The 24,673-nt window shown below is 46.9% G+C and overlaps 1 protein-coding gene across 3 annotated transcripts in view; it reads right to left on the bottom strand.

The window, feature by feature from the left end:
• LOC148016669 (alanine aminotransferase 2-like) overlaps positions 1-24,673 on the bottom strand; it is a 190,956-nt gene that overhangs the window by 100,109 nt on the left and 66,174 nt on the right. For all 3 annotated transcript variants that reach the window (XM_087664104.1, XM_087664105.1, XM_087664103.1), the window contains one exon: positions 2,726-2,863. In XM_087664104.1, the coding sequence (XP_087520230.1) occupies positions 2,726-2,863 (138 nt within the window). The remainder of the gene's footprint in view (positions 1-2,725; positions 2,864-24,673) is intronic.

Raw genomic sequence — 24,673 nt, 5'->3', positions numbered from 1 at the left:
TTCTCAAATGGCGCTAATGAATAAGCGCGATCGATCTGGGCAGGCGAGCTCTCAAATGGCGCTAACGAACAAGCACGATCGATCTGGGCGGGCGATCAGACGGAGCGAGGCAGCTAGCGACGTGACGGGTGTGAGCAAGAGGAGGCAGGAATCTCTATTATCTGCTGGTTATCTGAAACATATGATCAATTTGTGTACAACTAACCATCTAGATCCTACACACCAAAAGAAGAAACTGAAGAGGGTTTTGGCTCATATGACTCAGTGCTAGGAGCGAAGATGGAAGATCCAACCACTAGAGTACTTTGAGTGGAAGTGGAGTGTACTCCAAGGTTTTGAAAGAAAGATGTGAGTAGATCAAAATGTGGATAAAATGGTGGTAGGATGGGAGGGAATTAAGAAGTGTGGTTTACTTGTTGAAATGAAACAAACCATAATGCCTTCTCAAAGCCTCCAATGATGGAGAAGCTTGATGGGGTGTCATAGGATCCCTAGAAGAAGATGTCTGAGGCATTATGAGTTAGAATCCAATTGCGCGTCAATCTCACACAAAGGCTAGCCTCCACAATCATCCCAGGATACTCTTTAGAAGATATTGGCTTTGATACCATGTGAAGATATGCTAGGGTTTACACACTATCGTAGCTAATTAAGCAACAAGATCTATAAGGAATCAACACAATGAAGGGAGCGGAATGCAGTCCTCCGGGCAATAGGGTATCGAAGATAAGCATTGAATAGTAAAGGACAGCTGTAAAGGAAGCGGAACGCAATCCTCAAAGACAAGATCAATAGGAAATTCGTACAATGAAGGGAAAGAAATGCAGTCCTCCAAGCAGTAGGGTATTGAAGATAAACGTTGATTGGTGAAGGACAGCTATAGAGGCAGTGGAACACAATCCTCAAGTGCCATTAGAGAGGAGAGAGAGATCACCAACAACCACCATACTCTACAGCCTAATGGACAATAGGGCACCTTGTCTCTGACTAAAATGCAGCAGAAGAGAGCCTACCAGCAGCAAAATGCAGCACACTGGAGATGAGAAAGCCTGTCACTGCCAATGTAAATGCTGGAAATGTGCCAGGTTGCAAAACGAAAATCCCAAAGAGTGTGGAGAGAAACAATAGGGTTTGCAGGGAGACACACAGAGTGTACAGCAAACACTAAGAGAAGGAACTTAGAAAAATAGTGAAGAATGATGAACACTGAATTGTGCTAAATAAATAATGCTGATACAATGGAGCAAAGGTCGAACATGACTGCACTGCCCTAGCTGATCAAGCAGCACTATCTATAGGGAATCTACACAGTAAAGGGAGCGAATGAAATCCTCCGGGCAATAGGGTATTGAAGATAAAGGCTGTATGATGAAGGACAGCTATAGGAAGAGCGGAACACCATCCCCAGGTGTCATCAAAGAGGAGAGAGAGAAGATCACCAGCAGATCACGGCACTCTGGCTCTAATGGATAGTAGGCCAGCCTGTCTTTGACTGAAACGTAGCAAAAGAGAGCCTATCAACAGCAAAATGCAGCATACGGGGGCAGCAGACAGCTTGTTGGAACCAATGTCGATGCCAGGCTGAAAAACACAAATCCTGGAGAGTCTGGAAGACGACACCTGGTGCAATCCTGTGTCCACCAGTCAACCAGAAGGTGTGAACCAGCTGGGCGGCAGCATCTGGCCAATAAAAACAACCTACAAAGGGTGGAACAGGCTGCCAGACATCAAACAACTGCGAAGGATCATCCACCAGCTGAGTTGTCCTCCTAGTAGGGGTGTAAACAGCAGTGGAGAGACTAAGAAATAGAAGGAAGACTGATAGAATGGAATGATCTAAAGGAGAGAATGAATGAATGACTGTGTAGTGGGGGGAGAATGGAATCAGTGCCCTATTTATAGGCAGAGATAGTCTGGAGTGGCACCCCAGAATGTGGATGCCCAGTCCTTTTGGAGCTATAAGAGTTAAACCTGAATGAATTAATTAAAAGAAATGTAGTTAATGAATGGGTTTCAAAACATTTGTTGCGTATTCAGCTACTCTTTACAGAGTTCCTCCTATTTTTCCTTCAAGGTGTTAGTAATAGAAACATACTTTTCTCAGAAAAAAAGAAAGTGGAGGCTGGATAGAAGACTTAAGAGGAGTGACATGTGTTATTTTCCAGTGTAGGTTAGGCATGGTGCTATGTCGATGCTAATTAGCAATATGGAAAAACTAGGTAACTTACAGGACTTGATTGCTCCACCAGCGCAATAACCCGAATAGAAGAGACTCAAAACATCAAGCACCTGAGGAGGAGAGATGCCTTTATTCATACTTGGAATTCTGTCACCCTCTTCCACCTTGAGTCAATATGCTTTGGCATTAGAGCCTGCTGGACTGGCTGTTTCTTCAGCCCTTGTATTAACCTCGATAAATCTGATGTATCTTTATAACCTTATACAAGGCTTATTCCATAATTTTTATCTTGAGAAGGTTTTTCCTGAGGAGTTTATTAATAGAAATTTCTCTTCTTTGAGAAAAGAAAGTTTAGGTGAAAGAGAGGTCTTCTGGGTAAGTGCTATTATAGGGAGGCACTAGAGGTTTCAAAACTTAGACCCTGTACATTGCAACAATCAAAATGGAACCAGACAACACACTATATTGAGCTACCAAACAAAGATCTTTATACAGAACAATTATGGAAAAGTACACATATGAGACGAAGACATTGAACATGCTCACCTTTCCTGTTGGATTTCCAGGATTGATGACAACAACAGCTCTGACATTGATGCCTGCAGCAAAAGCAGCATCTAGCCGTAGCCTTAACTCAGATATTTCCAGACTCCATCCAGAGCTTTCATTCAAGTAGTAAGGAACCTGTTAAGAACAGGATTAACTTTGGTTGAACACTGTTAAGAACAGGATTAACTTTGGTTGAACACTGTTTTTAATGTTCAGAAAAGGTCAGCACAACTCCACCAACTAGTTATTCATAACTTAACAATGTAAAATGCAAGTGGCCAGCAGATCTTGGATACACACAATATGTTCAATAGAAATAATACTCAAAAAATCAAAGTTTCCACAATTTGTATTGGATGCTGTTTCCCATTTAGAAGATTTGCCAGTTAAAGTTCTCAAATGCTAGACTTGCAGATGAGATAGGAAAAAAGAACTGCCAGCGTGCCTGCTAAGCTCACCTCAACCTTTCCTTGTGCCTGCTCAGTTGCCACCTTTGTTTCTTTTGATGGTTTCAGCTGGCCTCCTTGCCTGTGACCCATTGTGAGCACACCCTTCCATCTCAAAAAAGAATTGCATAACACATCAAAGATTACCCAACAAACAGTGCTTGGAGACTCCTTAATATGTCTCTTCTGGGCATATGATGAGACAGGATTTGGGGATGCTTGATGCATCCCCATGGGGAGCCCAACATTGAGTGTATTCAGGGTTGTCTCCATACGTAGTATGGACTGATCTGTACGGTACGTATCCGTACAATTTAGTACGAAAAATGGGCACTTTTTGGCCACTCTCCTTTAAGTCTACAACTTTCTTTTTTTCTTTCTCCTTTCTTTTTTTTTTCTTATTTCTTTCTTATTTCTCCCCCAAGCCTCTCTTTCTCTCTCTCTCTCTCAAGCTTCTCACACCCTCTTTTCCTCTCAAGCCTGTCTTCTCTCTCTCCCTCTCAACCTTTTCTCTCTCTTTTTTTTCGTGAAGTTAATAGAATTAAGTAGTAAATATTTACATCAGGCCATCAGGTCAGCAATCTCTCTGTATCTCTTACTTTCTGTTACATCAGACCATCACGTCATCTGAGAATCTCTCTCTGTTTTTTTCGTACTCTCTCTCTCTCTCTTGGCAAAAGCATATGCAGCCTTAGGTGCATTGGAGAGGCAATGTGCTCACATACAATTTCATGAGCCGCGCACCAAATTGTGGCTTTTTGACACCCTGGTTACACCCACACTCCTATATGGGGCAGCTATTTGGGGTTCGAGTCTCTTTCACACGAGGAGACAGCCTTTGGGAGACCAGGATGGACCAGAGAAGGAATACTACGACGGGTGGGAGCATATGGAAAGACCACTGGTCATGATGATCCCACATATGATACAAGCAAAGAGCTCGACCCCACATGAGATTATCAGAGCTGAGTTGGGAGCATCACCCATGGTGGCTAAGGCCTTGGTCCAGGCAGTGACTTTCATACATAGACTATGGGAGCTCCCCCAAGATAGATACCCACGGCTAGCCCTGGCTCTTCTAGACAACTAGCAGCAGATGGTGACAAACATTGTTGGTATGCTCAGATGAGTACATGCATGAGTCTACATGGGCTGCAGATTGACAAACTACCCCCCTTTGACTATAGCATAGATTGCCCTACACTTGACCTAAGCCGATCAGAGCTAAACCATGTGATCAGAGCAGACATACTGAAGTTAGATACGGAGAAGACCTGGATCTAACCCCCCTCCCCCCATGGCACGAGGATGGCACACTACCAGACCCACTTCCTTCAGGTATCTGAGGATGGTTTCATCACCCGACCCAATTACATGGACACACAGCTGCCTCATGGACTACGCACAGTTATTGGTCAGATCCGCACCACATCCCACCACCTGAGGATTGAGACAGGCAGATGGGAGGGTATACAGACAGAGGAACGCATATGCCCACTATGCGACAGAGAGCAAGAGACAGAGGAACACTACATTTGCCGATGCACTATATATTATGATATACGAGGTAGACACCACTGTCTGTTTCGAGAAGGTTTTGGACCCCTGAGACGGATCATGTAGTTTGAGGATCAAAGATGCTTGGGATTCTTCCTCTTGGAGCTCCAGAGGCGCAGAGCAACAATTCTACAGAGTAGGAGGCCCCCACAGCTCAGCTCGCATAGACAGAGAGCAGTCACTGACTTTTTCACTGATACACGACAGAGTATGGCAGATACCACTACTATTGCCACACAGCCTACAAGAGTACATCATCATTGGACCTCATCTTCTGTAGGTGTCCCTTTGGATAGAGCAATGGCACTTAGCCGGTCTAGGTGCCCACATCCACCCGCCCGAAGACCTAGACATCCACACCACAGACAAATTAAAGCCATCATTGAGCGCCATAGGAGACAGATGCCGAGACGCCTCAGCCATGCAGAGATACACCTCCTTAGAGGACAAACATCTCATTGATGGAGAGTTTTCCTTTTTCTATTTTCACTTTTAGATCATTGACATGTTTCCCTTTTATAGGACACTATTTCATTTTTTTAGTCTTATAGGCATGTTTTTCATCTTTTCTCGTTCCAGATGAGAAACACACCATCATTGTATGTATTGCTTTGGTCTCATAGGCCACATTGGCCTTTAGAGACGTTAATATACTCTCTCTCTCTCTCTCTTTACATTTTGTTACATCAGACCATTAGGTCCTCAAAGAAAGTGACGAAAGACTATTAGGACTATGACACATTGGCCACATTGGCCTTTAGAGACGGTAATATACTCTCTCTCTCTCTCTCTCTCTTTACATTTTGTTACATCAGACCATTAGGTCCTCAAAGAAAGTGACGAAAGACTATTAGGACTATGACACAAAGAGGAAATCACACTGCTGGTGTCGAGCGAACAATGGGCAGCAATGTCAGGAAGAACCAGGTCAACTGATATCATAGAAGAAATCTGCCATAGCATTAAACCTCAAATACGGGCCACATGACCATGGATGCCCGAGACTGAATCAAAAAGAAAGGCATTCTAAGTTCGCCAAATATGCCATAAGGCAGTCCATCTAAGGAACTGGAATAGGCAGGAATAATCAAAATGCAAAGAAGGCACGGAGGGCAGCTTTCCCATAATCCATGACCGGGCTGTTATCCGGAGCTGAGTCGCCAAGAGCCAGACTCTACAAATAAAACACCAGATCTATCATGCTACTAGACAAGAGGCAAAAAGATGAAGAGCAATGTTTCATCACATGTAGTGCAAAATACACAACGACCAGCAGAGATCTTTCGGGCACGCAACACCTCTCCAGTTGGAAAACCACCAATCAGCAGTCTCCACAAGAAGACTTTTTCCTGATAGGGAATCTTAGACTTCCAAAGGTGAAGGAATCTTTCCTGCCACTTCTTTTTGCCGTCGTTAATATGCCATAATTTATTCACATTTGTAGTGACCCATCTCTTGGCCTCCACCATCTGATGGTATATCTGGTTAGCAGACCTCTTCTTAAAATCATCTAGAATCACAAACTTCCAGACACGCAATGGATACAATGGTTGTAGCACTGGTAAAGGAGAGAACCTCTAAAGTGTGACCTGTATGGATGACCAAATATCACAATATCCAGAGAGTACCCGAAAGTGTCGACGAATACCCCGAAAAGAGTAAAGACGAGACTGCCCAGGAATAACACCATCAAAAACTGTTTGCAACCCCAAACGAGCCATCCTATTAAACTTGAGTCTATGCAAATCTTTGTCCGGTCAATCCAACAACCTGGAGGAGGCTAAGACCTCTCCTTGCAGTGAATTCGCCTCCTTGCGAATCTCAAGAGGGCCCCAAACTGCAAAACATAAGATCTCTTGCCAGGAAGCAATCAAATGAGAAAGGAGAAAAGACTGGGTGGTCTTAATTGGTCTCGAGGAGTTGAGCACATGACACCGGGAGGCACAAATAACCGTATTACCATGAGAGATACCAGTCTTTTCAATGAAAAATTTTGCAATGTCCAACCAAGGATGACTCTGTATACATAACGCTTGCAAAAGGGCCAACCTCAAGGCTTTCATATGCAAATTAACATCCAACAGGGCTGCTCTCCCCATTCGTTTAGGCGTAGTCACATGCTGCCACAAAATCCAAACCTCACCCAACCGATTCCCCTTCTTTTTCCACAACATAAACCTGATAAGCTGAACAAGTTCCAAAAGGGACTTCTTAGTCCAGGGAAGGAGTGGCAAAAAGAACAATATCATACTGATCATAATACTTTGAGCAACTTTCAGTCTGACATGTAAAGGCCAGCCTTGAGATTTCCAGTACATGAACTTGTCATGAATCCGAGAGGCCATCCAATCCAATAAGGCCTGGGGTGCTACCTCCACCCCAATAGGATATCCCAAGTGTCTAGTTATATTTCCCTTTGGGATCACAATTCCACGCCAGCCCAAGGCCTGTAGATCAGTCTCCGTACAGGAGAGAAATGTAGATTTCTGTGTATTAACATCTCTCTCTCTCTCTCTCTCTCTCTCTCTCTCTCTCTCTCTCTCTCTCTCTCTCTCTCTCTCTCTCTCTCTCTCTCTCTCTCTTTTTTTTTCGTAAAAGGTAATTGTATTAATTACGAAAAAAAGTACAAGATAACTTGATTACAAGATACATGACGCCAATCCAGGCCATCATGTGAAGAGGGGCTAAGTGCTACAAGTTACAAAGTTATGACAAGGGGGCAGATGAAATTGCCATAAGCCAGGGACGGAAGTCCTCCCTAGAGAGCAAATCAGAATGCCGGAGAAGATCCAACTGCCAATACAAAAGGCCCTTAAGCCTCGCAATATGTCGCTGAACATTATAGGCGGAGTCAAAAAGAAAAGCATTCCTAATGGTCCAGTTATGCCAACAGCCCCAATATCGAAGAAAATGATACATGAGTTTCATATGTGGCTGTGCAGGAGTGGGGTATTTGGGCTGCCCGAAAACCCAATCAAATGGGCGCAGGGTGAATCCAACCGCTCCTTGCCAAATAGCCGACAAAAAGAACCAGATTCTTTTTGCGACAGGGCAAGAAATAAATCTGTGACGGGCTGATTCCACCGCAGTGGTGCAAAAGAAACAGTTGCCATTGGAGATTCGTCGCTTGGAAAGAGCCGACGCAAGCGGGAGACCACCAATCATCACTCTCCAAAGAAATACTTTACATTTGAAGGGGGTCTTGTTCAACCAGCCCTCCATCACAGTTGCCCTCCACCAGGACCGGGATTTTCGTAAGCCCCATAAAGCATTGGCTTTGGTAACTAACCATTGTTGATCTTTGATCAGAATATGATAAACTTGATTAGCAAAAGCTTTGCTTAAAGGCAGCCGGCCTTGTAGGTTCCAATCCTGCCAGGGATGATCTAAAGCAAGGGCAGGAAAGGGTTGTCTGTTCTGGAGCATCCGCAAAAGCTGTTCCCATAAAGGCCTATATCCCCGCGGAATCCTGTAAAGCCTCCTGGCTGTACGAAAAGATATAAGCACATTGCGACTAGCAAGGGTGGCATCCGCGACCGAAGACAAGCCCAAACGAGCCATCCGGTTGAATTGTGGTCTAAGCTCATTTTTGCCTTCCCATACAAGTAAACGCGAGACTGCCAATAATTCCAATTGAAAAGAATTCGTAGTCAAGCGATCCTCCGCTGGATGCCACTGAGCCTTTAGAAGGACCCGTTTCCAGGAACATACCAAATGATTGAGCAGCGACGAGGAAGAACTGGAGAACCTTGAATCAGCATTAAGAACATGCCACCAAGAAGTCCGGATTTGGGTATTGCCATGTAGAAGCCCATGGCTCTCAAGGAAATAACGGGCTATATCGACCCATGGATGATGATCCAAGCACATGGCGCGAAAGAGAGACCAACGGAGTGCCTGCATGTGAGTCTGGACATCTAAAATAGCTCCGCCACCCATGCGTTTAGGGGTGCAGGCATGCGACCAAGAAATCCAGGAAATACCTGCATGCAATGAGTCCTTCTTCCATAGCATGAAGCGAATAGACTGAGTAAGAACATTGAGAGTCGTAGCAGTCCAAGGCAACAATGGCAAAAAATATGTCAGCATTGGCAACATAATTGTCTGGGCCACTTTGAGACGAATATGGAAGGGCCAGGCTTGAGATTTCCAATACATAAACTTGGCCACCATTTTCTGAGAAATCCACTGCAGAAGCTGCTTTGGTGGAACATCGACACCCAAAGGGTACCCAAGGTCCCTGACAATGGAGCCACGAGGAACAACCAGACCCTGCCAGTCCAAGGACTGCAAATCCGACTCCGTGCAGCTGAGAATGGCTGATTTGAGCGCATTGATGCGAAGGCCAGAGGCTTGGCCAAAAATGCCCCAAACATCCAATGCGCGCTTGAGGTTGTCCTTGTCCGCCCGCAAAATCATAAAAGTATCATCCGCCAGGGATTGGCTAATGAAGTGCTGGCCTGAAGGAAGCGACAGACCGGCCAACTGAGAAGAGGCTACCATATGGGATAACATGGAAAGAACTGGATGTGTCGCGAGGGCAAAGAATAGCGGGCTCAAAGGGCATCCTTGCCTGACTGAGCGGGCAAGTACAAATGGCTCAGTAACACCACCGTTCAGCATGACTCGCGAAGACGCCGCAGCACTAATGGTGTAGATTAGACGAGACATCCGGGGACCAAAGCCCATAGCCGACATAAGTTCAGCAACGAAAGACCAATCCAGATAGTCAAAAGCCTTTTCCAGGTCCAATTGAATGAGTACTACCTCCTGGTTAGAATGCCTTGCATAATCAATAGCTAGTTGAGCATTCAATACATTGTGCAGAATATTTCGGCCCTTAATGAAACCATACTGTAGAGGATGCACAATGGCCGGGAGATGCTTATGAAGCCGATTCGCCATTATTTTGGAAAAGATTTTGTACATTGAACCCATCAAGGAAATGGGGCGCCACTGTGTCAATGTAGATGGCGAAGGAACTTTTGGAAGCAGTTTAATAAGGCCTTCTTTCCATGAGGCAGGCATGATCCCGGTTTGCCATACCTGCTGAAACAAGGCCTGCAATGGTTTCGCCAGTTGGGTAGCAAAAGCTTCAAAGAACTCATTGGTGAGACCATCCCAACCCGGGCTTTTATCCTTGGGCAAATGTAACAAGACGTCCATAACCTCTGCCTCACAAATATCGGACTCCATAATAGCTTGCATGTCCTGCGGTAGCTGATTACGGACCAGGTCATAAAAATCCGAACGGGCCTGAGTGATTTGATCTGAAGGTGGAGAAGTGGTGCCGAGAAGATCACGGAAATAAGTCCTGCACATCTGCACAATAGTCTGCGGATCCATGATAAGGTGACCTTCTGCATCCTCGAGTCTGGTCATATTCTCCCTGGCAGGAGAGGCGTGAAGAGCTCGAAAGAATTTATGGGTTTGACATGCATTATCTTGCAACGTCTCTGTCAGATGTTGCAGTTTGGCCTGCTGATATGATTTCAATTGGAATTCTTTAAGAAGATCCGCCACTCGCATGGCCAGTGCGAGCAGAAATGCATCATCCGGAGTGTCCACCAGCAGAGAACGAACCAAAGCCAGCATGTCCTCGGCTGCCTTGCGACGCTGCCGACAAAGAGAGGCATGGTGGATCCCATACTGCCGAGCAACCCGCTGCACATTAGAGAGCAATCGTTCGAATGACGCAGTGCCCTGAGAAGAGAAGTCGAAGAGAAATCTGTCAATCAATTGCTGCATATAGCCCTGAAAGATGGCATGCTTCAGGTAAGACGAATTGAAACGCAAAGGGAGTCTCTCCAGAAATTGCTTGAACGGGGCAATGGGTTGTGCAAGCAGCTCAAGCTGCAGAGGGAAATGGTCCGACAGGGCATATTGCTGCAATACTTTTATTTCGAGCAGCTCAGGAAGAAAATCATCATTCTGCATGATATATATACGATCCAATCTCGACCATGTTGTTGCATACTGGGCAGAATGGAAAGTAAACCCTGTAGCGGACGGGTGTAGCCAGGACTAGAGATCTTGCTTGAGGACGTCAAGAGCCAATGCCTGCCACATACGACTTTCCGGCGTATCCATCACCGAATGCTCTGATGTGGACTGGGAGGAATCCACACACATATTGAAATCCCCCATGAAGAAGCCCCGTCTACCAAGTGACAAGGAGGCCTGCAAAGTTTGCCAAAGCGCCCGACGAGATAAGGAATCATTCGGAGCATAGAGGCCAAGTAGCCATAAGATTTCCCCTTCGAATATAATTTCAATCACCAAAAAACGGCCATGAACATCATTTTTAATCAGAACAGGCTGATATTTGTCATGGACAATCATGAGCACACCCGAATAATGCATGGCCTGTGACCCAGCATAAAACAATCTAAAGCCATGGCAATCTACCACTTTTCCGGCTTCATCGTGACTCTTGTGCTCAACAGCGCACAGGACATCCCACTGATTTTCATGCAACACAGTCCACATAGCATGTTGCTTGTGTCGAGAACAAATTCCACGCACATTCCACGTGGCGATTTTCATGTATATTCAAAACAAAATCAGGTACGAGGCACTGCTTGCCTCGATTTGACTTTGTCAGCGAGAATGTCCAGGACTCCCTCGTCCAAGAAATCTGCCAACACTGCAAAAGAGTTCTGCGGACCAGATTTGGAAGTAGACGGCATATCTGCTGGCTTTTGGATGGAACGGGGATAACGACGGTCCCACGGGGTAATGACATTACCTCTGGTATCAAATGCCAGCTTAGCAGAAGGACCCTTTGAACGATCCGAGGACATTTTCCTGGCGGGCTGATGACGGGGGGCAGAGGAAACCATAGCAGGAGCCGAGCGCTCAGAAGACTGCATTTCCTTCCTTCGCATGTATGTACGCATGGAATCTTGTGATGTAATAGGCACATTGTTCTCCATGGCCGCAACAACCCTGTTGCCTTTTTTTGCACGGACTTCCACCCAATTAGTGGCGCTAGAATCCAGACCCGCAACCTGTTGTTTACCTTTGGCCAAAGCTTGAGGCTGATGGGTAGCATCCAGCGATGGGGCATCGCACACCATCTCTTCCATGGGCGGCACAGCATGGCCATCATGGGAAGTGTGTTGCTGTTCCGGGCACTCGGCCATAAAGTGCCCCAACTGTCCACAGGAGAAGCAGTGCCCTGCAAAATTGCCCCATTTCAAACGAAAGTGTAATGGGTGCATGCCAGGGCAATTGAGGCGTAACCAGGCAGGCCTTTTTCTTGCAGTGTCCCATAGCATACACAAGCGGTTGCGATTCACAGCCCGGAGACTGGGAGGGACCAGAACAGTGCCCACAACGGCCATGGCATCCTTCAATAGCGGCCAATAAACAGCCGGACAGTTTTCCACCTCGACCCAGACCGGGCATTCACGTTGCAGCACACGCTGAAAATCTGCCATTGGACGCCATGGAACCACATGAACCAACCGGCGTTCAAAAAACAAAGGCAGTTTAGACAGGAGAGCACCACGGTGCGTCTCTGATTTCAACAGGACCTCAAAAAAACCCCGGGAGCCAACAAAAATCTCTTCAACACAGTCCCCTTGTAGCAGATGTTGCAACCACTGGCGAATACGGGAAAGCAACGGGATTCGACCAGTGAAGAAAAGTATCACTGCGCGATCATAAAATACCGAAAAAGAGCGTAGGACAGTTTTTGGATCCACGGTGGCGTCCAGCACATCGTCAGGTGCAGAGTCAGAAAATGCTTCCTGATTATGTTGAACATAATCGCCAAGCAAAGTGTTTGCAAATTCCAGCAAGTGTTCCCAGTCCACTTCCTGAGAGTCCACCGAATCCGAGGCAACCTGGGCATAGGACCGATCCTGAGAAACGTCTATCTCTTCCGAAGCATGCTTGGTACGTTTACCCGCAGGCTGGATGTCAGGACCAGAGGGCATCTCTTCGTTGCACGGAACCATATCCTCAGGGTCCTCCGCATCGGAATCCGGGCCCAGTGCTGCCACTGTTTGATCTATGAAGTCCAGATCCAAACCAGCCATCGTATATGATGATTTGATCTCGAAGGAGGACTGACCCTCTGTTTTGCCGGCTCACTCGCTTTCCCTTTTTTCTGTCTTCGTGCAGGGGCAGACAGGCGAAGCACAGGCCGGGCGGTCTCCACAGCAAGACGGGACAGGCTGGGCTGCCGGGCAGGGGTCCGTCAGCAGTGTCCGGGAACAGGGCACGCTGGCGGCGCCAGGAGCAGGGCGACTGTTGAACTTAGGGTTTTTGGTGGAATAGACAAGGGCGTGAAACCTGATGCAGAGCCTACCAGCGCGACGCGCACTGCTGCAGCAGAGAGAAAGCGGCGGACGGATGCCAGCGGCCGATTCCAGCCGCAGACGGAACCTGCGTGACGACAGGACAGGACCTGCGGGCAGCTCTCCGTGTACACACACTCTCTCTCTCTCTCTCTTCTCTCTCTCTCTCTCTCTCTCTCTCTCTCTCTCTCTCTCTCTCTCTCTCTCTCTCTCTCTCTCTCTCTCTCTCTCTCTCTCTCTCTCTCTCTCTCTCTCTCTCTCTCTCTCTCTCTCTCTCTCTCTCTCTCTCTCTCTCTCTCTCTCTCTCTCTCTCTCTCTCTCTCTCTCTCTCTCTCTCTCTCTCTCTCTCTCTCTCTCTCTCTCTCTCTCTCTCTCTCTCTCTCTCTCTCTCTCTCTCTCTCTCTCTCTCTCTCTCTCTCTCTCTCTCTCTCTCTCTCTCTCTCTCTCTCTCTCTCTCTCTCTCTCTCTCTCTCTCTTTTTCATAAAAGGTAATTGTATTAATTACGAAAAAAGGTACAAGTTTTCATGATTACAAGATACACGAGGGCTCTAAGCCAACGTGTGTAAGATCCCAGTACTAAGCCACACAAAAGTTACACAAGTCATAGCAAAGACCCAGAGCAAATTGCCATATGCCAGGGAAGCAAGTCCTCCCGAGGGAGCAAGTCCGAGTGCCAAATGAGATCTATCTGCCAATGCAAGAGACCTTTAAGCCGGGCAATGTGTTTTGGTACATTAGAGGCGGAATCAAAAAGAAAGGCATTCCGAGTGGTCCAATTGTGCCAGTAACCCCAGAATCTGAAAAAGTGAAACAAGATCTTCATATGCAACTATGGCGGTGTGGGGTATTTTGGCCGCACAAAAACCCAATCGAAAGGGGTTAGAGAGGACCCCACCACTGTACGCCAAACCTGTGACAAGAGCGACCAGATCTTCTTGGCCAGCGGGCAAGAAATAAATAGATGCCGGGCCGATTCCACAGTAGTGGTACAGAAGAAACAATTGCCATTCGAGATTCGACACTTGGAAAGGGCCGAGGCAAGAGGAAGACCACCAATCATCACCCGCCAAAGAAAGACCTTACATTTGAACGGTGTCTTATTCAACCAGCTCTCCATCACCGTTGCCTTCCACCATGAGTGAGATTTCCGCAATCCCCATACAGAATTAGCTTTAACACTCAGCCATTGATGATCTTTAATCAGAAGATGATACACCTGATTAGCAGAGGCCTTTTCGAGACTCAACCGGCCTGCAAGGTCCCAGTCCTGCCAAGGACGATCCACCGCAAGGACAGGAAAAGGTTGCCTGCCCTGAAGTACCAACAAAAGTTGCTCCCATAAGTCATAGTATCCACGCGGGATTCTGAAAAGTCTCCTGGCCGTACGAAACGATGCGAAGACATTACGACTGGCAAGGGTGGCATCCGCGACTGAAGACACACCCAGACGGGCCATGCGGTTAAATTTTGGTCGAAAGCTCATGTTTGTCTTCCCATGAAAGTAATCTTGAGACTGCCAACAATTCCAGTTGAAAGGAGTTAGTATGCAAGCGGTCCTCCGCTGGATGCCACCTCGCCTTTTGGAGCACCACTTTCCACGAGCCGACCAAATGCAATAATAGAGAAGAGGAGGGGCTGAAAAACCGAGAGTCTGCATTAAGGACATGCCACCAGGAGCCCCGAATTTGTGTATTGCCATGCCGAAGCCCGCTGTCCTCCAGAAAATAACGGGCTATAATGGTCCACGGGTGATGATCCACGCACATAGCGCGAAAAAGAGACCAACGAAGAGCCAGCATATGAGTTTCAGCATCCAAAATAGCCCCACCACCCAAGCGTTTGGGGATACATGTATGTGACCACGAAATACCTGCGTGCAATGAATCCTTCTTCCATAACATGAAACGAACAGGGCGAGTGAGAGCCTTCAAAGTACTAGGAGTCCAGGGCAGCAATGGCAAGAAATATGTGAGCATTGGCAGCATAATTGTCTGCGCCACTTTGAGGCGGACATGAAAGGGCCACGCTTGCGACTTCCAATACATAAACTTAGCTGCCAGTTTCTGTGAATCCACTCCAGTAGCTGCTTTGGCCAAACATCAACACCCAACAGGTACCCAAGATGCCTGACAATGGAGCCACGGGGAACAATCTGACCCTGTCAGCCCAATGACTGTAAATCCGACTCCGTGCAGCTGAGAATGGCTGATTTGAAGGCATTGATGCGAAGACCCGAAGCATGACCAAAGAGTGTCCAAAAACCTCATGCCTTGCGAATGTTGTCCTTGTCTGCACGCAAAATCATAAAGCTATCATCAACCAAAGATTGGCTAATGAAGTGTTGCCCCAAAGGAAGAGACAATCCGGCCAACTGATCAGAAGCTGCCATTGAAGATAACATTGAAAGAACCGGGTGGTCGCCAGGGCAAAGAAGAGAGGACTCAAAGGGCAACCCTGTGTCACCGAGCGTGCAAGGACAAATGGCTATGTAACCCCACCATTGAGCATAACACGCGAAGAAGCCTCAGCACTAATGGTGTAGATCAATCGGGACATCCGAGTACCAAAACCCATAGCAGACATAAGTTCAGCAATGAAAGACCAATCTAAATAGTCAAAAGCCTTTTCCAAATCCAATTGAATCAATACCACTTCCTGACTAGAGTGCCTTGCATAGTCAATGGCCATTTGCACATTTAAGATATTATCCAGAATGTTGCGGCCCTTAATGAAACCATATTGAAGAGGATGCACAATAGCTGGAAGGTGCTTGTGGAGCCTATTCGCCAAGACTTTGGAAAAGATTTTATACATCGAGCCCATCGATGAAATTGGTCTCCACTGTTGCAACATTGACGGCGAAGCAACCTTTGGAAGCAGTTTGATAAGGCCTTCTTTCCATGAGGAAGGCATGACCCCTGTTTCCCAAACCTGCTGAAACATAGCCACCAATGGCTTCACCAGTTGGGTAGCCGAGCTCTCAAAGAATTCATTGGTGAGACCATCCCAGCCAGGGCTTTTATCCTTTGGCAGATGTAACAAAACATCCATAACCTCCTCCTCACAAATATCTGCCTCCAAAGTAGCTCGCATATCAAGTGGAACCTGATGGCGAACCAGATCATAGAAGACTGAACGTGCATACGTAACCTGGTCAGAAGGCGACGGAGAAGAACCAAGAAGATCCCGAAAATAATTCCTGCACATATCGACAATGGTGTGCGGATTAGTGACCATGCGACCTTCTGAATCCTGAAGTCTGGTCATATTTTCTCGAGCAGGAGAAGCATGCAAGGCGCGAAAGAACTTGTGAGTCTGACAAGCACTATCTTGCAAATTGTCAGTCAAATTGTGCAATTTGGCCTGCTGATAGGATTTCAACTGAAATTATTTAATAAGATCGGCCAAACGCTGCACCAGTGATAACAGAAAATCGTCATCTAGGGTATCCACCAGTAGCAAACGAACCAAAGCCAGTAAGCCTTCCGCTGCATGTCGACGCCGCCGACAAAGAGAGGCATGATGTATCCCATACTGGCGAGCAACCCGTTGCACATTAGAGAGCAATCGTTCAAAAGAAACTGTGCCCTCAGAGGCAAAGTCCAATAAAAATCTCTCAATCAATTGTTGCATATAGCCCTGAAAGATTGAGTGCTTCAAATAAGAGGAGTTGAAACGTAAAGGGAGTCTATCCAACTACATAAAAGGTGCAATGGGTTGTGCCAGTATCTCAAGCTGGAGAGGGAAATGGTCGGACAAGGCATATTGCTGCAAGACTTTCATTTCCAACATCTCAGGAAGAAAATCATCATCCTGTATGATGTACATTCGGTCCAACCGTGACCATGTAGATGCATACTGTGCGGAATGGAAAGTAAACCCTGGAGATGAAGGTTGTAACCAAGACCATAGATCTTGCTTAAGTGCCGCAAGAGCAAAGGCATTCCACGCCCGACTTTCCGGAGCATCCATCACCGAATGCCCTGAAGTGGACTGTGAAGAGTCAACACACATATTGAAATCTCCCATCAAGATCTCTCCTTCAAATAAAATTTCAATTACCACAAAGCGGCCCTGTACATCATTTTTAATAAGAACAAGCTGATATTTCTCATGGACAATCATAAGCACACCAAAATAATGCACAGCATGTGTCCCTGCATAAAACAAGCGAAAACCATGGCAATCCACCACTTTTCCTGCTTCACCGTGACTCTTGTGCTCCACCGCACACAAGGCATCCCACTGATTCTCATGCAAGACAGTCCACATGGCATGTTGCTTATGGCGATAACAAATGCCTCGCACATTCCACGTGGCTATCTTCATATATCTATAAAAAGAAAAATCAGGAAGGAGGCACCGCTTGCCTCGATTTCACCTTGTCTGCTAGAATGTTAAGGACACCTTCATCCAGAAAATCAACTAAGACTGCAAAAGAATTCGGCCGGCCAGCTTTAGAAGTAGATGGGATATCCACTGTCTTGGGGATGGAGCGGGGATAACAACGATCCCAGGGTGTAATCACATTGCCTCTAGAATCAAATGCCAACTTAGGAGGCGGGCCCTTGGGACCGTCTGTATATACTTTCCTCGTAGACTGATTACGGGGAGCAGAAGGAACCATAGTATGCGCAACATGCTGTGAAGAGAACATTTCTTTCCTGCGCATATACGTGCGCATTGAATCCTGTGACACAGTAGGCCCAGAATCCGGCAAAGCAGCATCCAACTTTTTACCTATTTTGGGACGTGCCTCTATCCAGTCATTGCTACGGGAATCCAAACCCAAAACCTCTTGTTTACCTTTATCCAAAACACTGGATGGCTGGGTTTCCTCCTGTGAGGGAGCATCAAGCACCATGTCATCCCTGGGCGGCACAACATGCACATTATCTGAAGACGGTTGCCTCTCTAGGCATTCAGCCATAAAGTGCCCCAATTTACCACACGAAAAGCAGTGTTCCGCAAAGTTGCCCCATTTCAAGCGAAAATGCAAAGGATGCATGCTAGAGCAATTAAGGCGCAGCCACGCAGGCCTCTTCCTGGTAGTGTCCCATAACATACACAAATGGTTTCTATTCATTGCCCTTAGGCTTGGGGGGACCAGCACCATTCCCATAACGGCCATGGCATCCTTTAACAATGGCCAATAGACAGCCGACAATTTTCCACCTCAACCCACACCGGGCATTCACATTGAAGCAGGCGCTGAAAGTCTGCCATAGGGCGCCATGGTACAACATGGACCAAACGGCGATCAAAGAACAATGGTAGTTTGGACAGGAGCTCAACCCGATGCTTCTCCGAGTTCAGCAGTACCTCATAGAAGCCTCCAGGCCCAAAAAAAATCTCCTCAACACACTCCCCTTGCAGTAAATGGTGCAGCCATTGGCGAATATGAGAAAGCACTGGGATCCTGCCAGTGAAGAAGAGTATAACTGCACGGTCATAAAACACTGAAAAAGAGCGCAGGATAGTTTTCGGATCCACCGTTGCCTCCAGAACCTCTTCAGTTCCCGCGTCAGAAAAAGCTTCATGATTATGCTGGACATCGTTGCCAAGCAACGTATTGGCAAACTCCAGCAAATGCTCCTAGTCAATCTCCTCGGAATTCACAGAATCACAAGCCACCTGAGCATAAGAACGATCCTGATGACCGATTGTCTCTTCGGGCGTATGCTTGGAGCATTTACCCGCAGGTTGAAAGTCAAGAGCAGGCGGCATCTCCTCTGTACACAGCACCATATCCTCCGGTTCCTCTGCATCAGAATCCGGACCAAGAGCGGCCACCGTTTGTTCAATAAAAGCCATGTCCAGGCCAGCCATGCTTCTCTCTGAGCAGAGGCGGGGCTGCAAAATCAATGCACCACCCGGCTGCAGCAACAGGACTGCAACGGAGAACAGGACCGACACGCGCAGATGAACCGGGGTGCCGGGCAACGGGTCAAACACGGGTGTGGCTTAAACGCGGCTGCGGCAGGCCTGCACGCTGACGCAGAGCAGTCAACGGGGCACGCGCCAAGGGGTCAGGCACAGGCAGTGCAGAGTTGCAAGGCGCTGCAGGTACCGGCGACGGGCAGCGTTTGACAGGCGGGGCAGACGTCAGGCATGAGGCGGGGCAGACGTCAGACGTCAGGCGCTGCAGGTACAAGCGACGAGGAGAGTGTGTCAGGAGGGGCAGAGCTTAACAGGCGCAGGTACAGACGGGCGACGGTTGCTGCGACAGGCGTACGAAGGACAGGTGCATGGTTGGCCATGTACTAGCCAAGCTCAATGGATCCATACTGGACCACGAGCTGAGCAAGTGGGCAGAGCAACACCAACATCGGGCGGCAGGACAAGCAGGGTTTAGGAGGGGGTTCTACACCCTTGACCATATCCTCACACTGAGAGCCATCATAGAGGAGGGCAGAGCACATGGAAGATGGGTGTACTGCTGCTTCGTGGACTTCCGCAAGGCCTTTGACACAGTCCCACGAGCGAGGCTCACGCAGAGACTACAGGAACTGGAGGTCCCAACCGAAATGCGATAGGGGATACTGGCACTATACGAATCGGTAACGGGCCGAGTTCGGGAACCAGTCTTAAACGATGTGGATCTAGGACATGACACAAGCTATGGTGGATCAAAGATGTAAACTAAGTTCATAATGACATGGACAAGTAGAGACAAACTATTACACAAGTGAATTGGGTACCAAGATAGATTAGCTTGGACTCATAAACACAATCTTGTGTAGAATTGACAATGACAAGACACTTAACTGAAAGTACAAAGCATCATGATATTGTATTCATTTCATAGTCAAGTACAATGCTTTATAGACTTTGAGTTGTTCCACTCTCCTCACTGTGCATATGGGATTCAGGACAGCTCCTCTTGGAACCTACATCATTTGTCTATTTCTCAACACCTCGCCTCAAATGATGAGTCCCTACACTTGCTGGCCTTTGCCCCCCCCTACATGATAACATGGCCCGGAAGACTAGCTCATAAGCAGCCTAGTCAAGTTAAAGCTTGAGACTTTACATCTTGGCAAGGGTTTTACAAATCAAATCCACTAAGGGAAACATATTCCTTAAAATAGTTTGTCATAGTTGTTGATGGTAGCGGAAGTATCTTTTTCTTCTTCTTCATTTATGAATTGATTTTGGTGGTGGTTATTCTGCATCTGCTGTGCTCTTTTCTTGTGGAAGCATTCATTGGCAATATGGCCAGTTTTACCACAATAATGACATGTCATCCGATTCCTGTTGTCGATGTTGAATCCTCGACCTCTTCCTTTGGGTCCGGTAGCTCCTCTAGTGTATAAAAGGTTTTCCCTTGAGCTAGTTTCTTTTACACCTTTGCTTTTAAATTTGCTTTCTTCATCAAGCAGTGAGTGCTCAATATCTTTGAGTGAGAGACTCGGAACATTACTTAGAGTGGACACAAGGTTCTCATATGGATCCTTGTTTAACTTGCAAGCAGTACGGCTATTGCTTCATCTTCATCAATATTCTTTTTAAGAGTTGCAAGCTGAGTTTTTAAACTCTTAAACTTATTAATGTGTATGGTCATAGAAGCACTGTCTTTGATATCCAATTTATAAAACTGCATGAGAAGTTTTACCTTTGAATTTTTTCCTTGGGTACCAAACATTCTATCAAGTTCCTCCCAGGTGGTTCTAGCATTTCTAATGCCAGATATATGATGTAGCACATCATCACTTAGTCCCCAGGCATGATGCCTAGTGCCTTATTATTCATCTTCTTCCATTCTTTGGATTTGAACTGGTCTTCTTCAACAAACCTGTCTTCATCATCTTCCTTCTTGTTGTCTGCATCATCTTCAAACAGGTCCCACAAGTCTTTCCGCATTAGGTGATACATGGTCTTTTCCTTCCAGACATGAAAGCCTTCCCCATTGAACTTTGCTATTTGCTCAAGCTCTGCCATGTTGAGCAGCTCCAATTTACTGAAAAAAGACCAGCAAGGGGAATTTGTGAAGTGTCACAAGGAGATCAGTGTCAACTGACACTAGTTGAGTATCAATAGATACTATTCTTGAGCTTAGTATTGAATGTCAATGCTTGATCTTCTTCTTGCTTGTTGATCTGAAGTGTTAATCTTGCTGGGAACTGAGTTCAGACTCAGATAAGAGTGGTAGTGTGTCCCCTAAATTGAAGGGAATAAGAATTTGAAGAAAAATGTGAGCTTGGACCTTGATGGCTATGGCTTCCTGGACTAGGGTTTCTGTAGCAGCCTGGTTTTTTGCTCTGTGTGGATTACACACTTGATCATTCTTGAAACTTTTTACATGGCAATGAAGCTTATCTCATGGACTACAAAAGCCCTATGGTGGCTGCGTGAATTGCGCTGCGTATTGTGCGTGCAGCTGTACAAATCATCACGCTGTTGCAGACTGCGCCGTTTCTGCAGATCACGCAATGCTGCCTTCTGTGGATGATAATATCGCCATCCGATGTGATAGGCTGAAGCGTCTTGAGCAAGGGAAGATACTTCCAGCAGGAATCACTTGAAGATATGGCCCATAGAGAGAGATCCAAGTGCCCCAAGGTGGGTAGGTGCAGTCTGGCTATGGCTGCCACCACAAGGTCCAACTGAGATTTGAAGTTGAAACTGGAGATATGAGCTGAATGTGAGCTGGTTAGAGATCACCAGAGGTGAAGGGAGACTAGAGATTCAGAGTATGAGCTGTGCAATGCCCAACTGAGCTCTGATACCATGTTAAACGATGTGGATCTAGGACATGACACAAGCTATGGTGGATCAAAGATGTAAACCAAGTTCATAATGACATGGACAAGTAGAGACAAACTATTACACAAGTGAATTAGGTTCCAAGATAGATTAGTTTGGACTCATAAACACAATCTTGTGTAGAATTGACAATGACAAGACACTTAACTGAAAGTACAAAGCATCATGATATTGTATTCATTTCATAGTCAAGCACAATGCTTTATAGACTTTGAGTTGTTCCACTCTCCTCACTGTGCATATGGGATTCAGGACAGCTCCTCTTGGAACCTACATCATTTGTCTATTTCTCAACAACCACGAGGGCTGTCAAAGGAGATAACCAGCACCATCGGAGTCAAGCAGGGATGCCCACTCTCACCCACCCTATTTGGCCTCTACATTGATGAGATCTCAGAGTACATAGATACATTGGGCAAGGAGGGATCGAGCCTGGGAGGGACACTGATACCCATCTTACTATATACGGACGACATAGTCCTCATCTCCAGCACACCCGAAGGGCTACAGCGCCAACTGGACGCACTACAGGCCTTCCGCCAAGACAAAGACCTAACTGTGAACCTGGGGAAAACCAAGGTCATGGTGTTCAACACGTCAACCCAATGGCTCCGACGGTCGGTAACCCCCTTCACATACGGCGGAGAGACCGTGGACGTAGTCCAAACATACGTCTATCTGGGGATTACATTCTCTGGACCGAGATTTACCCTGAGAAAAGCAGCAGAAGATAGACTAACCCGAGGCTATGCAGCCCTCGGGTCAATGGAGAACCAATGTGCCCGCATACAGTTCCAAGAACCCCGGACAAAGCTCTGGCTTTTTGACACCTTGGTCACACCAGCCCTCCTGTATGGGGCTCCCATATGGGGGTCCAGTCTCTACCACACGCGGAGGGCCCCACAGGATCAGCCACTGCCTAAGGAGGAGGCCACCTATGAGGGATGGGAGCAGATGGAGAGACCCTTAATACTTATGATCTCACGGATGATCCGAAGCAAGCCCTCCGTAACACACGAGATCATCCGCGCAGAGCTAGGGGCACCACCCCTCGTGGCTGAGGCCCTCTTCCAGACCGTGACCTTCTTGCACCAAATATGGGACCTGCCGCGGCACCAGTACCCCAGACTTGCCCTGGAGTCATCCAAACAGCTAGCAACACAAGGGGACACCGAGTGCTGGTATGCCCGAACACAGACCTGGCTACGGCTCCATGGCCTGCACATGGACCACCTCCCCCCACTACAATACAGCCTAGACTGCCCACACCTGGAGCTCAGCCAAGAGGAGGTGAATCGCATCATCAGAATGGATATGGACACAGCCAGGACATGGGTGACCCCCATGTCGAAACTAGGAACCAAGAAGGCTTTCTACCGAGAGCACTTCCTGCACATCTCCCCGAATGGCTTCATCACCCGCCCAAGCTACATGGACACACACCTGTCTCACGGGGTCAGAAGTGCCATCGGACAGATCCGCACGTCCTCACACCAACTACGGGTCGAAACGGGCAGATACGGGGCCAACCCCCTCCCCCCAGAAGACCGAATCTATCAGCTCAGCCATCTCGAGCCAGGGACAGAGGAACACTATGCCATCTCGAGCCAGAGACAGAGGAACACTATATTTGTAGATGCCCAATGTACTACGAAATCCAGGGACGCTTCCACTGCCTATTCAGCGAAGGATTCGGACCACTCTCCAAGGTGATGGAATTCAAAGACCAGAGATGCCTGGGGCTCTTTCTACTGGAAATACGACTCCACAGAGACCACCTCCTACGAACCACGGAGCAAAGACAAGGAGCCACCAACCAACGCACACTCAACGAATTCTACCAAATACCAGCTACCCTCCCCACCACCGAGTCCCCCACCAGCCCAACCAACCTCCCAACCCTGGGGGACCACCTTAGAAATAGCCATAGCGAGAGGTAAAGCCCGGCGCCCACGCCCCCCCGTCCCCCGTCCCCGCAGAAGACACATGTCGAAGATACAACCGATACTACGCCGCCATCGGAGGGCCCTGCCCCGCCGCTTTAGTCTCTCCATGTTAGACCAACCCATGCGGGACATCCTAGGATGAACACTCCAGGAGCAGTTCCACACCGCATTGGGAGTACCTCTAGATTGTATCTAGTCTAGATATCATTTTGTACCTACTCAATTTAGTTCAACATAGCATAAACATTAGCCTCACTGGGACTTTTGAAATCTCCCAGACATTTTTTATGCAACATTTTGGTCTCATAGGCCAACTTGGCCTGTGGTAGACGTTAATATAACTTTCTTTCTTTCTTCTTCTTCTCTCTCATTGCACTAGTACCGTGTACAAAAGGTTTGATACTATACCATACTTTAGGTACCGTACCTTACGTATTAGTACCATAAGGTGCCAACTTAATGGATACATCTTTCCTATTCAAACTGCACTTTGGGACGAGCTAAATGCTCCTTATATTAATATGATTCACCCATGAGATTAGGTTATTTGAGATTTAAACAATTTCTCTCAACCCCCTCTCTCTCCAGCCCACACTTCTCTTATTTTTATGATCATGCATGTATGATGTATCCACTCCCATCTATGTAGTTATAAGTTGTAGGTAGTAGTAGCTCATGTTGCGCATGCAGCATTAGGTTTTGGCATGTTACCCTCAAGTACTCATCTTATATACTCTAATAGCATTGCTATTTAGACTTGAAATATCTATTCTATTATCTTTAGTCCAAAATAATCAAGTTCTTTTTTTTTCGTACTAATATCGTACCATACCTTATAAAATCTTAAGGTACCATTTAGTATTGTATTTTATCGTACCTAACAACTATGAGTGTAGTACCAAAAGGGAGGTTTTGTTGACAGT

This window comes from Lygodium microphyllum, chromosome 23 (assembly GCF_053477565.2).
Source record: "Lygodium microphyllum isolate KBCC chromosome 23, Lygodium_microphyllum_v1.1.10, whole genome shotgun sequence".
Taxonomy (NCBI): domain Eukaryota; kingdom Viridiplantae; phylum Streptophyta; class Polypodiopsida; order Schizaeales; family Lygodiaceae; genus Lygodium; species Lygodium microphyllum.
This window is presented reverse-complemented; position numbering and strand designations above follow the sequence as displayed.